At 41.1% G+C, this 15183-nt stretch overlaps 1 protein-coding gene across 1 annotated transcript in view; it reads right to left on the bottom strand.

Moving 5' to 3' along the window:
• ATR (ATR checkpoint kinase) overlaps positions 1-15183 on the bottom strand; it is a 48750-nt gene extending 33567 nt beyond the window's left edge. The window contains exons 1-12 of the mRNA XM_083613625.1: positions 15027-15183; positions 13176-13267; positions 12314-12463; positions 10757-11646; positions 9711-9901; positions 8006-8194; positions 7415-7635; positions 5165-5317; positions 3842-4043; positions 2820-3076; positions 207-397; positions 11-111 (exon numbers count right to left, since the gene is read on the bottom strand). Of these exons, the coding sequence (XP_083469751.1) occupies positions 11-111; positions 207-397; positions 2820-3076; positions 3842-4043; positions 5165-5317; positions 7415-7635; positions 8006-8194; positions 9711-9901; positions 10757-11646; positions 12314-12463; positions 13176-13267; positions 15027-15085 (2696 nt within the window). The 5' untranslated portion in view covers positions 15086-15183. The remainder of the gene's footprint in view (positions 1-10; positions 112-206; positions 398-2819; positions 3077-3841; positions 4044-5164; positions 5318-7414; positions 7636-8005; positions 8195-9710; positions 9902-10756; positions 11647-12313; positions 12464-13175; positions 13268-15026) is intronic.

Below are 15183 nucleotides of genomic sequence, written 5' to 3'. Positions count from 1 at the left end.
TAAAATGTACCTTCCAATATCACCCGTTGTGAGAATCAATGTTTCCTTCAGCTCACTATTTTTTGATATTTTAGCATTTGTGTAGGCTTCTTTCATTCTCGAAACGAAGAGCTGAAACAGCAAATTTGAAACAATATGCATTCATTATTGTGATTACATTCAAGGTTGCTCTCTCTTTCAGGCTTCAAGATACTTAAGAAACTCACCTCTTTAATGAAATCTTCCTCAGAGTCTGAAGAATCCAGTATGTATTTGATGCAGCCACTAAAGGCTATTCTTACATCTTTGTCGGGATCTTCCATCAGCTTTAAGAAAGCCCCAACAATCGCTTTTACATTTAATTCATCTTTTTTGAAGTCCAGGTGTTTACAAAGGAGAGGAATGTTCTCTATTAATACTAGAAGAGCAAGTAACAGAAACAACACATTCAACAATTTTTGTTTATCGTAAGACCAAAGTTAACACCACATGGTGGAATACCGTATTTTATACATCTTAAAATTTTTTTTTTAAAAAAATCAAACATGTATAATTTGGGTTACCACAAATTACAATCATGTTCACAAAAGATAAAAAATATTTAAGAAGACTATGAAGTTCACTCACAAATATTTTGACCACGTTATTACCGTATTTTTCGCCCTATAGGACGCACTTTTCCCCCTCCAAAAATGAAGGGGAAATGTGTGTGCGTCCTATGGGGCGAATGCAGGCTTTTGCTGAAGCCTGGAGAGCAAGAGGGGTTGGTGCGCACCGACCCCTCTTGCTCTCCAGGCTTCATTCAGGAAGCTCTCCGCACGCAGTGGGAGTCTGTTGCGAAGTCGTGTTGAGAAATTATTCCTCTTAATTTCGGGAATATTGGCTCCGGTGTGAGGGTCAGTACCGGGAACGGGGGGGGGAGCAGAAGGTGGGGGAAGGGGGCGTCCCCGCCCCGCCAACAGCCCGCGGCCGCCTCGGCGGAACCAGCCCAGCCGCCCAGTGCTCTCCCTCGGCACCGGGAGCGCCTCTTCTTCCTCCTCCTCCTCCTCCCCCACCCGCCTCCTCTTCCTCCCCCTTCTCCACGCTCGGTCGCGCGTCTCTGTGTGTTGGGGGAAGTGCGCGCATGCAAGCGCGTCTTCTCGGCCCCGAGACCGAGTGGACGGTGCCAGAGAGAGAGAGAGAGAGAGAGAGAGAGAGAGAGGAGACTGTAAATGTGCATATCTGCACTGTGGCCACTGCCGCTCGCTGCCTTTCACTCAGGCCCAGGCCGTGCGTGTGTTTGTGCGTGCACGTCCCCTATGCCTCCCTCCGGCGTGCACGCCTGCCCAAGTCCCCTTTCACAGCGCAGCCGCCTCAGCTGTCACCTCAGGCGCGAGTGCGCGACTAGCTCCGCCCGCTTCAACCAACATGGGGGGCGGGGGAAGAGGGGAATGGCTGAGGCGAAGAGGTGCACGCGCGGCGCGGTATATTGTTCGGCCCTCTTCGCCTCAAAGGTGTACGTGCGTGTAGATCAGCTTCCTTTCCTCACCCGCTTTTCCCCATATTGATTAACAAGCCCTGTCCTTCTGGAAGGACAAAAAAGTTGCCTTCCTTATTTCCTGGTTGAATAACTTGAAATGTAAGCAGTACCATGGATTCGCCTTACAGTGAGACATGGGGAAGGACAGTAGAGACCCAGAAATTTGCATGTTATTTGCTCTCCCATTTCCCAATGGAAGGGTGCCAGGGAAGAACAACCTCTCAGAGTATTGCGAAAGAACAATGTCAATCAACATTTGGTGATCTCCTTCTACCGGTCCACAACAGAAAGTGTCCTTTCATACTGCATCACGGTGTGGTACACTAGTTTGACATCAACTGATAGGAAGCGCCTACAGAGGGTGGTGAATACAGCACAAGATATTATGGGCTGTCCCGTGAATCCACTGGATGAAATAGCGGAAGAACATTGCCTCAGGAGAGTGAGAAAAATTATCAGGGATTATTCACACCCTGGCCGGCACTTTCTTGATCTCCTGTCCTCAGGCAGAAGATATAGAAGCATGATTAGTCACACCAACAGGGTAAAGAACAGCTTCTATCCATGGGCTGTTAGGCTGCTGACTGAAAAGATAACAACGGGGCAACTGACTTTCGGGTCTGGTGGGTGTGCGTCAGTAAATGAGGGGAATTAAGACTAAGAGAGCTGAGTGGGGGGTGCTCATGTAATCTCACTGTATACAAGTTGTACAAGTGACAATAAAGTATTTCAATCAATTTCAATTTCCCAAGAACAGCATCTGCTACACTGAAAGCAGCACACTGACTCTTGTATTGTGGAAGGGTCAGCAATGAGACCCTGTTGCAGAAGCCACTGGGATGCTCTCTCATTTCCCAAAGAAAGAGGTATCCTTCCCACCAGCCATGCTTCACACCTTGCAGGTGTGCCTCCCTATCAACTCTTTGATCCAGAAGAATGGACAGAAAGCTCTTGCAACCAAGGAACACCACACAAACACCCATGCTTCCATACTTGTCATGGGATCAACTTTAACACCTGCTTATAGTAAACTTAGGTGCTATGACAGCTAAGTAGCCAAATCAGAATTATTGAGGGTGCTCAGTCTACGCAGGTGCCACAAAAATTTTGAGGGTCTTTTGTGGGCCGGAGTGGGAAAGAGGGCAACTGAAAACCACAAAGAGAGATGGAATGGAGAATCCCGAAAGAAGGCACAACTGGCTGGCACATAGAATAAGAGCACTTCACATTATTATGTTGTGTTTACCAAGTAAAATAACAACGAAGACAACATGCAAAAAAGAGACTGGAAAATAATATAGTGTATGCTTAAAGAACTTACCAAGCTTGACTGAACTGGCTACATTGCTTTCAAGAAGATTTAAAAATGGCTTAAAGACATCTGCTCTTACAGCACACATTTGCTCAGAAGAAGTCACGATAACTTTGCTACAGAGGATGTCACAACTTTGGGGCTCGATGCCAGGTTTAGTTGTGGAAGGTCTTATACTGAAGTTGCCAGAAAGACAGCAAGCCAGTTTTCCAATGATGCTGGCATAAGCTTTTTGGACTAATAGAGATTCATCCCCTATGTGGTCTCTGAAATAAAAAGAAGTGTCCGGTGCCTTTTCTACATATAACATTATTTTTAAAACAGTAAATGCTGCTGGATGTACCACTTTCAAAAGAAACCTAAGAGTGGTATCCAATTAAGTACTTCTGTTAAGACAAGGATTTCCGCTTGTGCCATAGGACGTGCCCTCTCTCTCTCACTCCTCTCATGAGGGTAGCGGAAAATCCCAGAAATATTTAGGGCAGCATATGGGAAGGAGTAGGAAGGGAAGTTCTATTGCACAGCCGAAAGCCCTTGCATTAGTGGAGCTGCATCCAGACACCCTAGCAGGTCCAGAAAAGGAATACAGTGGTACCTCGGGTTACATACGCTTCAGGTTACATAAACTTCAGGTTACAGACTCCGCTAACCCAGAAATAGTGCTTCAGGTTAAGAACTTTGCTTCAGGATAAGAACAGAAATCTTGCTCCGGCGGCGCAGCAGCAGCAGGAGGCCCCATTAGCTAAAGTGGTGCTTCAGGTTAAGAACAGCTTCAGGTTAAGAACGGACATCCGGAACAAATTAAGTACTTAACCCAAGGTGCCACTGTACAAAGACACTCATGTTATGGAACACACTTCCTATATATGGGTGACAGAAGAAGTGGCATGGCGAGTCATACATTTCTATCCTCTCTACCATATCCCGCCTCAGCTGCACCACTCATATTTGACAAGGCCTTTGTACATCTATTAGCTGGCAGATCATTCTTCCTTTCCCCAATTTTATTTGGAATTAAAACCACTACTTACAGGAAAGATCCAAGCAAAGGGGTGGAGGATTTTACATCTGACTGGTGTAACAGGAAAGGAAACCCTTTAACGCAGTTAGCTCTGATAATTTCATGCGGACTCTGCAGGGTACGCTGATATAAAGAATCCCTCCACTTCAGATGTAATAATCTTCGTGGAATCAGAGAAAGAAGAAACACGCAATTTGACTGAATCTCAGGTGCTAAAAGGAATAAAAAAATACAAAAGCACTGTAAGGACAACCATCTAGCCATTTTTAGATGGCACCCACATATTTTATTTAAAAAAATTATAAACCACTTGCTAAAAACAAATAACAAAAATCATCTCCAAGCAGTATACAAGTCTAATCATATACAAAAGATGACTAAAATACACAAGCCAACTGTATATACATACACCATCAATAAATATATAGATCAATAAAGCATTGAAAACAAATTTACACCTCATAAACACCCCTAATTATCAAACTGCTGCAAGTTCAGAAGCACAACAGTATATTATTTCATACTGAGAGGACTGCAGTCATTAAGGCCAATATTTTAAAAGCTAAAGCTAAATAAATGGTTACACAGGCCAGGACACATTATATCCTTGATTTTCCACAAATAGTATATGGAGTTTTAAGCATTCAAACTGGAAAGTATCTTTTCAGTGGAGGACAGCAGAGTTATCCAAGTGCAAGTGGCCAGTTATTCACACTCTGACATATTTGTGTTAATGCGGTATGTTGGCCATGGGGCTCTCTATGTACTTGGCACAGAGGCTTCAGTTGTGGGGAAAGTAGTGTGGTTAGAAAACTGACTGGAACTAGTAGACTGGAACATACCTCACCAGTCTTAACACAAATGCACCCACTCCCAGTCCATTTTCAGGCACGAGTCAAAGTGTTGGTTCTAACCTTTAAACACTGTGAACAGCCTTATTTCCATGCATAAACCAGTCTCAGCATTCATCTCATCCCTCAACACATTGATCTTTCGAGGTAAGTCAGGTGATGACCCAAGACAGGGCCTTTTCGCCTATGGCACCCTGACTCTGGAATGCTCTCCTGAGAGACTTGCCTGGGACTGACATTAAATATCTTTTAAGATGAAGCCCTTTCTATTTGCCCAGACCTTTTACACATTTTAGTGTTGGCTGTGTTTTAACTTAAATGTCACTAGCATATTTTGTAAACTGTTCTGCTTTTTTTTATTTTGTTGTTCCATCACCACGGTTGTTTTTCTTTGCTGATAGACACTTCTAGAAACCTTGGAGGGAATGATAGGGTGGAAACATGAATAAATTTCGAAGCAAAAGGTACGTTTTTTTACTTACAAAAATGGCTTGAAGTATGTTTACTCAATACCAGAAGATCTGAATTAAGTGCAGGCAACTTGAATGAAGGGTCACTGGAGTAGCTGGAAATCCATGGCAGACATAGTATTCCAAGTAAATTTTCAATAATCTCCTCGCTAAGCTGGATTTTTACTTTTAGAGGAGGGAAAAAACAAACACAAATTCAGGTGGCTTATGAAACAGACACTGCTGATAAAATGACGGTATCATGTCATTGTTAAGGTAAAGGTACAGGACCCCTGGACGGTTAAGTCCAGTCAAAGGGTGTGACGCTCATTTCGCTTTTCAGGCCGAGGGAGCCGGTGTTTGTCCACTGACAGCTTTCCGGGTCATATGGCCAGCATGACTAAACCACTTCTGGCACAACGGGACACCGAAACGGAAACCAGAGTGCACGGAAACACCATTTATCTTCCCGCCGCAGCGGTACCTATTTATCTACTTGCACTGATGTGCTTTCGAACTGCTAGGTTGGCAAGAGCAGGGACTGAGCAATGGGAGCTCACCCCGTCGTGGGGATTCAAACCGCCAACCTTCTGATCGGCAAGCTCTAGGCTCTGTGGTTTAAACAAAGGTTAAAATACTAAAACGGATTAACATTTCCTCAGGTTTATAAGCATCTGGGTAGGCTTGTCTAAACAAGATTGTTTTTATCAGGCACCAAAAGGAGTATAGCAAATATGCTTGCTTGATATTAAAATGAACCTAGCAGAAAACTTTTGCAGTGTGCAAATAGTATGGAAAATGGCACATAAAAACAGCTTCTTTTTTTAAAAAAATCATTGTCTTTTACTCACTTTCACTTAAAGAGTAAAATGCCAAGAACTGCAGGCTCACAGATAATTTGTGTACACAAGTTTAGCCAGCACAGGCACCACACAACAATTGGACTCACTTTTTAAAGATGCTTTCGAACTGCTAGGTTGGCAGGAACTGGGACAGAGCAACAGGAGCTCACTCTGTCGTGGGGATTTGAACTGCTGACCTTCCGATTGGCACTGACCACAGTGCCAGACCACATACTTGCCATGCCTCAAGTCTCAAATTTTATCCCTGGCACATTAAGATGAAAGCATCCTAGTTATGCTGTGAAGACCTCTGACTGAAGACTTTAGAAGCCAGCTGTCTGTCAGAGCAGACAGATCTGGGCTAAATAGACCAATGGCCCAAATCAGAATAAAAGTATCTGTACAGTGATACCTCAGGTTAAGTACTTAATTCGTTCCGGAGGTCCGTTCTTAACCTGAAACTGTTCTTAACCTGAAGCACCACTTTAGCTAATGGGGCCTCCTGCTGCCGCCACACCGCCAGAGCTCGATTTCTGTTCTTATCCTGAAGCAAAGTTCTTAACCTGAAGCACTATTTCTGGGTTAGCGGAGTCTGTAACTTGAAGCGTATGTAACCCGAGGTACCACTGTACTGGAACTGAATTGATTTTATATGTGTGGTGGTGGAGTTTTAAACTGTGTGTGTGAATATACATACACTTGTTTTTATGCAATTGTTCTATATATGTTTCTATATGTTTCAGGATGCCTCATGGGAAGTGTTTCATGAGTGAAATAAGTAAGTAAGTAGTAATAATAATAATAATAATAATAATAATAATAATAATAATAATAGGGGGGTTCCACAGCTGCTTATTTTTACATTGTCCAGTGAGATACAAATTAGTTGCTAAGTAGTAAATGCCATCACCATTTAGTAAATTCAAGGATTGTATACACTTTTGTTCAAAAGATTATAAACCATTAATTTATTTCTGGTATCAGCCTTAACCATTTATTCAACAAAATTATTCTCTCTTATTGCAAAACTATTATGCTTCTGTTTCCTGAACCGTTACAATTTAATATAGCAATTCTATTTGGCAGTTGCAGCAAATTCTCAACATTTTCCGATCCATTCTTTACTTCTTTGGTTATATTATCAATTTAATTATGACAACACAATCAATCCATCAATCATGTTATTTGTATGCTGCCTTTCTAGAGTTAAAACTATACTCAAGGCAGCTTACAACACATAAAAATTTACACAGCTACAAACATAGCAAAGGTAGTCATAAACAATAAACAAAACATCAAAAAGTATACAACCAAATTGAACAATGTTCTATGAGAACTAATGGCACCATTTATCCTTTATTAGGTACTAGCTAAATAACAGCATTTTTTTCAGAAGAGTGTCATTTGTTAACAACTGTTATTACGTTAAATGGCACCTTACCTTGCATATAAAGTAAAGCATCAATTATTTTCACGACTCTTTGAATCACTGGTTCTAGGTCAACTATCCGTGAAGCAGGATCTAAAAGCTTCCAACAAGCTTTAAGTGCTCTCATGATAAATTCTGCTGATATCCAGGTTAACTGGACATGCTCCCCTGATTCTGAAGGCCAAACAGTATTATTATGTTTATGGTTGCGTAAACCAACTTGATGGTGTATGCTGTTAAAGAAAAGAAGTCAGCTGGTTACTGAAATGGCTTAATCATATGACATGTTTGATTTCAGTCAACTGCTGTTCTCACAGCTCAAGAACAGTGTCTAATCACGTCTCAGATCTGCAAAGAATCCTTACACAACACAATCCATTTTACAGTTCTGCCACACGTCCAAATCTTCAAAATGCATTCAAAGCCCTCTCCTGCATAAAAGATCTAGATTTAAGCTACGTGGAAGAGCATGTTTTAAAAATACCTTTTAGCCAATGCAAAGGCTGACCTACCAATGAGCAGGGTGAGTTTTTGTACACAATGTCTGGTCAACAAATCCACTGTCATTATAACTTTGTAGTTTACAAAGACCGGTAATTTTACCTGCTGAAATTTTGTGTAGAATGCACTGTGCACAAGACACCTAGTTGAATTATTAAAGCAATTCCCTCTATGCTTTGTAGAAATTCCACCGGAAGAGGGTCTTGTTCCAAAAGCAAGAGGAGAGATTCCACTTTCTTGATTATAGTGCTCCACAGTGTGCTCTTCATTTTCATATTCACAGGACCGGGGCTACAAAACAATCAATTTTAGAACAATGTAAATAATGTTATAAAATAAGAATGTTTTAGAATCATAGAATTTGTAGAGTGGGAAGGGACCACAAAGGTCATTTAGTCCAATCCCCTGCAATGCAGAAATATTTTGCCCAATGCAGGGCTTGAACCCATGTCCCTGAGATTAGGAGTCCCATGCTCTACTGACTGAGCTATCCCTTTAAAAAGAAATTTGTATGGTGCTATACAGTGCTTTTTTCTGGGGGGATTCTGGGGGACGCATACCCCTAAACATTTTGTGAATCTAAGTTTGGCCTCATTGAGGGGCCATATTTCAATATGAGTAGGAAAATGAGAGTACCCCTAAACATTTTTAGGGGGAAAAAGGCACTGGTGCTATACAGTACAAACTGACAGATGTATCCAATGTTAGTCCTATTCAGAATAGACCCACTTAAATTAATGAACCTGTTTGTAACATCTGTTAATTTAAAATGGTTGTATCCAACAAAATTGGCTCATTAGTGCAAGAAATTCTGCTTGCACAACAGAACTCCTCCTTTCTCTCCTCTCCCTATACGCCTCCCCCCACCCATCCAAATCTGCTCCGCAGTGCTGGGAGGAATGCCCAGAAAGATTTGGAATCACATAGGGATGCATTGTGCAAACGGAACTTATTACACTAATGATATAATTTCATTGTATACAACCCAATAGATCTTCTCTGAGTAGGGCTAACATTGAATATAACCCCGAATGTGGAAAAACATTAGAATAGCTAAATTGAACCAGATATTTACTCCTTACCATATGATACATGATAATTAAAAAAATATACTGACATACATCATAGGAAATTGAGCAATTTTCAGCCGATTGTGGGTTGGTCAAAAAAAGTGTGGCATATAAGCTAACATTACAGAAGTTTGTCTAATAATAGAAAAATAAGTTGGTTGAAAATTGGTTTCCATTTGTGATATTTTGCAACATCAGGATAATATTCAACCATTTTTTTCTTTTGCTCCATTATAAAAACTCTACTTGGTTTCCTCCCTTTTTTAAGTTTATTGCTTCACTCTGTGTAAATACATATGACCTTGTGTGATTATCACATAGTTTTCATTTTGACAGCCTGAAGAATAACTGTGTTTGGGTTTTTAAAAAATATATATCCACTTAATTTCCTTAAAAAGCAATGTATATCTTAATGTTCAAAATGCAGGGAAATATTACATTATAATACATCAGATTAAGCTGCTAAATTATGCTGCCGCAGCGAAGCATTACACAATTTTGGCAAGTAAGGCTGCTGCATTTGTGTTTTCCCCCAAACCATCCCTGTGTTTTATTCTAGTCACGGTATCCCAGCCTATGTGGACGGGGCGAAATGCAGGAACAATCCACTGTATAGCATAATTGAAAGCATAGATAAAGCAGAAGTGAAGACAAGGCTTTCAAGACCACATCAACTCCATCAATTGCTTATTGCATTAGCTACATTTCTCTAGAAATTACTAAGTGAACCATCATACTCTGGTGGATCTGCCGACTTCTTAGGGTGCTTTAAGGATAGACTGAGACGTGGTCTTTTTTCTGGAACTTCATCACTACTGCTGCTTCCTCCATCAGTATCAGATGTCTCTGGATTCTTGCTACACTGCAGCTCCTGAATGATCTCTTCTGCTTCTGTCACCAAGGCTGCATAAAGCGGACTCAGCAGATACTAAGGAAGATAAACACAGACACACCTCAATAGTGCTGCAGAACTTTATGAAATGGGGTGTGGGTGTGACCATAAAAATCATACTTTCGTTGCCTTGCTACACATACCCAGATATTATGTACATTTGCTTTTTAAGCTGTTGATTTTATCTTTGATAATTTTGTTGTCTGCTGTTTTAAAGCCTGTTTTTATTATTGGGGTTTTTTAAATTTATTGTTACTACTTGTCGATTTTTGATGGAACCACAGAGACAAGTAAAAATAATATATCCAACTAAACGTATTAAATAATTACACCAAATCTGAAATCTAGATGTCACAGGGAGAGATATCTGTAAACACGAAATAAAACACGACCATATGGAATAAAACTGATGAGAATCTTCCTATCACTTAGAGACCCATAACAGTAATGCAAACAACACTGAGCGGGAGGGACCAATGATTTGACTTGGCCTGAGACAACTTCCTATGTTCCTATGCTTGAGCATTCTCCGAAAATACCGTATTTTTCGCTCTATAAGACGCACCAGACCACAAGGCGCACCTAGTTTTTGGAGGAGGAAAAGAAGAAAAAAAAATATTCTGAATCTCAGAAGCCAGAACAGCAAGAGGGATCGCTGTGCAGTGAAAGCAGCAACCCCTCTTGCTGTTCTGGCTTCTGGGATAGCTGCACAGCCTGCATTCGCTCCATAAGACGCACACACATTTCCCCTTACTTTTTAGGAGGGAAAAAGTGAGTCTTATAGAGCAAAAAATACGGTATATTTTTCTCCTCACGTCTTAAAATCTGTGCCCTTCAACCTAAGCCACCAAGCAAATTTTTCACTGTTGCTGTTTTTTCCATACAACTCACCTCCTGCTCCACCTGGCTTCCAACTACCGCGACAAAAGATCTGCAGATGCTGTTAATACAGGTCTTTCTAACTGGGACAGCAGATTCATATCCAGCTGGCACAAACTTCATGAAATACTGCAGTATGTGGCATAGCACTCCTTTCATCTTCTCAGACTGAAGAAGTCTCAGCACATCAGCTTCAAACAACGCGTGGAGCTTCTCCAGGAGTGTGTTTAGATAAAGAGGCTCAATGTTCTGATAGGAATGCGTTTCAAAAGGCAACAGGGTTCTCACCAATATTAAGAAGGGTTCCTCATATAGTTCCTGCTCTTCAGCATCCATTTCAAGGAGGAACTGCAACATACCCCCCAAAACGGAGAAGAAACTGCTGGCTAGCTCTTCTGGAGGCCCTCCTAGCTGCACCAATTCTGTTAGGAATTTCATGCTCAAAACTTTAACTTTTGGAGTACCGTACTCCAACAAGGTGCACCCGGTTGCCCAAAGGGTCACATCTTGTGGTTTAAAAAACACGTAAGAAACTATCTCAGTAAGAATCCGCATCAGAGTTATCTCCAAGCATTCTACATTGCTCATGCCCGTTAACTGTAGTTGGACAGAACTTAAAGAGCCCAGGGGTACATTGGGGTTGCATGAAAACCTTTTCACAGTCACAGGCCAGCTCAATGAATCCTGCTGGAAGTGCACCACCGCATTTCTTTCATGGAGTAAAATGAGATCTTGAAGAAGATGCAGCAATTCTCTCGTCAGTAAGTCGAATATGGCACAGTTCTTGACTTTGAAAAGGCATAGTAAGGAACAAACTACAGTACTGATGTTCTCGTGCAAAATCTGGCAGTTTGGGGCGGCAGCAATTCTCAAAAGCCTTGCTGTGATCCAGTAGCTAAATTCTAGAAGAAAAAGAGAGAGAAAATGTTAAGATTTCCGGTCCTATGCTCACTTTGAATACAATGAAACTTACTTTTGGGTGAACTGGTACATGAGCAGGCTGCAAATCTTGTAGCACATGATGCATCTTAGAGATGTTCCAATGATCAGTAAAACAAGTGTTGCTTCACTGGGCTTTGCATAGCTGTAGTTTCATTTCCCCCTCCAAGTTTGGTTTGGAGTTGTTACATTGCCGCTGACCACTTCTGGTTCTGTTGATTTTTAAACTTAATTTTATTATTTGTTTTAATATGTGTCAATGACCCAAAAAACTATCCCGTGACTTGCTTAAGCAAATCCATTGCTAAATTAGTATTTGAATCCAGGTCTAACCTTCAAACAAACCATAATTAACCAGTTAGTCAGTTCGAACAAAACAATAAGCTGTGGTTAAGCAGATATGGAAGTGAAAACCTTCTGAACTCCTCCTCATGGCTGTGCTGGAGAAGAGAAAGTTGTTTGTGAGCGCACAAGCCCAGGGTTTACTGCAGCTTGCTCTCATCACACTAAATTATGGTTTAGCGTGCCATCTGAACTGGGTCAATGAAAAGAAGAAATCAGTACCTGTGGTGCACACTATTGTAACGTAATTTACCATACCGAATTCCAAGGATTTTAAAATAAACTCACCGATACAGCTTGAATCAGTGACACTTTCTTGATGAGGTACAGTTATGTTTACAAACACAAGCGGGGATGATTTCATGATATGCAGAATAAAATCAAGCAACATCATCGAGCTTGGCTGAGACTCGGTTTTCTTAACAAGTTCTAAAGCCACTGAAAAGAAAACAAGACTCGTGTTATGCCACGGTAAACCTGTTCCAAGACAAATTTAACATTTGCTGTGCTGCAACAGACAATCCTGAACTGCAATACTGTATTCTTAAAAATGAATTTCATACTTTTCAAGGTTTGCTAAACATGGTAAACAGCATGCTGTCATAATTTCTTCAATGCTACAGTGACTTAACTTCTGCATAAAGGATGAGAAACAGTAGCACAGAAGCCTGAAGCTCAGGTTTGCTTAATCTCATCACAACAATGGTTTGTTGCAATGCCTGAATTATTTTTGTTTCTCTTTAAAACTCACATACTAAGCTGCAAGTCTATGGATCACACATATTTATCACCAACCAAAACCTGATACAGTAATTGTAACAAATTATATTAAACAAAATTGGCTGTGTCAGTGAAAAGCTTATTTAAAATGCCACCTCAAACTACTTTTTCACACTGGAGGAAAGTTAATCTTCCATTCCACTCCAAAAGGGTATTTCCCCACCCCACTTGAATCGCATTAGTTACCCCAACATGCATATTCTATCAGAAGGCTTGTTTGAGAATTGCCCACTCATCAATATTTGGGAATAGGTCAGTGGGGGTCAGATATCATGCAGGGGTTGTCCTTTTTTAGATTTTCAAAATATGACCCCTTTAGTATTTAGGCTCTAAATACTAAAGGGGCCTTATTTTTAGTACCTTTACTTACCCACATCTACATCCACAAGGATCCGATCAATGAACTGGCAGAGTATTTGTCTTGGCTTCTGTACCACTGTATTGTATTCCTCTGGAGTAGCCCTGGAAATAAGAATTGTTTTAAAAGTTGCACCTGTGTTTCTGCTTAAATATGTTATTTTAACAATTTAAGAGTCTTTGCACTACTATTAGAGGCAACTATTAGAGTCTTTAATATCAGACACAACACCAACTTTCCCTGACATCTTACTGGGGAAGAACTTCCATTTCTTTTTTTTTTACCAGCAAATTATTTGTCAGTTGACACCAAGTTATCCAAGATGCCTAAATCTCAATCAGACTGTGAAGCATTTCAAAGGAGTGCAGCACCTTCAAATTTTGTGTTTAGTCTCTACATAATGGTAAAAAGAATAAGGGTCATTGATTAGATCTAAGGCTGTAGATGTAACCCCACTTTACACAGACTAAGCCCTACTGAATTCAACAGGACCTATTTCTGAGTAGACATTAAATGTGCTGTGTTAGCCAAGCTTATTCATAGTGGTGGGGGGGATGGGGGGGGTCAAATGAGAAAACAGCCATTCAGTTGGGCAGTAAAAAGTGCTAACAATTTTCCAGTAGCAAAAGCAGAGCATAACAGTATTACTTCATGCAGGGAAAGGCCTGGTACAGATTTATTTCATGTCAGGGCACACTTTGGCTAATTAAAATCTTCTTTGAAATATGAAAGAGGAGAATAAATGGTCTGGGTTTTTTTAATCCAGGCATGTATTGCAAGGAGAATCTCACTGAAACATAATTGAAAAACAGAATCATTTATACTGCAAAATTAATGGGAGTGAAGTTTTCCAATGATGGAAGTATTATATATTAGTATGGAAATATAGCTGTTGGGTTTTTTTAAAAGGTGCTCAAGTCAAAGAAATAAAGTACCGTAGCAGGTGGAAAGAGTTCTGACAGGTGTTTAAATTATTTACTTTTACAAGTAAGGCAGCTTAAGTATGAAATAACCAGAAACTTGCTGTTCTTGACTGGTCAAACTGGGGAACACACCAAGGGAAAGTGGGGAGGGGTTGGAGGTAATTAGCACTTAATTATTGTAATTGGAAATAAAATTACAGTATCAGAGTCTACCTAAAAAGCTACTCCCCCACCCCCAAGTGGAGGCACTTTCTCTGTTGCTGGAGGATCAATTGTGGTTCCACGATGGAAACTAAAGGGACACCTGCATATATTCCTTGCCAGCTAAAATTGGGGATCAGGGTTCCAGCTTCAAACTCCTAAGAATCACTAATGCATTGAGACCCACAGGTATAATAACGTTTTGCTCAGTGCTTTTTTTTTCCTGGAGGGCCGCAGGGGTACACATCCCCCTAAACGTTTTGTGAATCTTTGTACTTTTGTCCATTTACTGTATTTATTTTTCCCGATTTCAACTACAAAATGGTGGTTTTCTTGAGTCAAAATGAGAGCACCCCTAAACATTTTTTAAGGAAAAAAGCACTGGTTTTGCTACTTGGCAGGAAAAGGAATGAGGGACGGAAGAAGGCTACATCTGTTCTATACTAGTTTTAACTGTCATGGCTCCACCCCATCCTGGGAATTGCAATTTAGTGCTAGGTCTGTTCGAAGCCTCTAGTATCTCTCTACCATTACACGGTCCATCACCCTCTCCCAGCCTAGCCTACCTCACAGGGTTGTTGTGAGGATAAAATGGGGTCAATAAATGTATTGACTCTGCTTGGCTCCCTGGGGAGAAGTAAAATTAGGGGCACCGGAGAAGCAAGCAGGCAAGCAAGCAAGCAAGCAAGCAAAGAAAGGGGGGGCATTTCCTACTCCAGCAGATTGGCCTGAGACCTACCTGCCCAGTTCCTTGAGGGCAGGAATCATAGAGGCCATTTCCAAGCTCTGGTCTGCCATTGCGCCTGCCTCTCTGTTTTCTTCCGACGCGACTCCCGCCAGCTCACTTTCGACTTCGCATGGCTCCCGCGGAAGCAGGACGGCGGCTGGTAGGAGGC

The sequence above is a fragment of the Podarcis filfolensis genome, assembly GCF_964270895.1.
Source record: "Podarcis filfolensis genome assembly, chromosome: 5".
Lineage (NCBI taxonomy): Eukaryota > Metazoa > Chordata > Lepidosauria > Squamata > Lacertidae > Podarcis > Podarcis filfolensis.
This window is presented reverse-complemented; position numbering and strand designations above follow the sequence as displayed.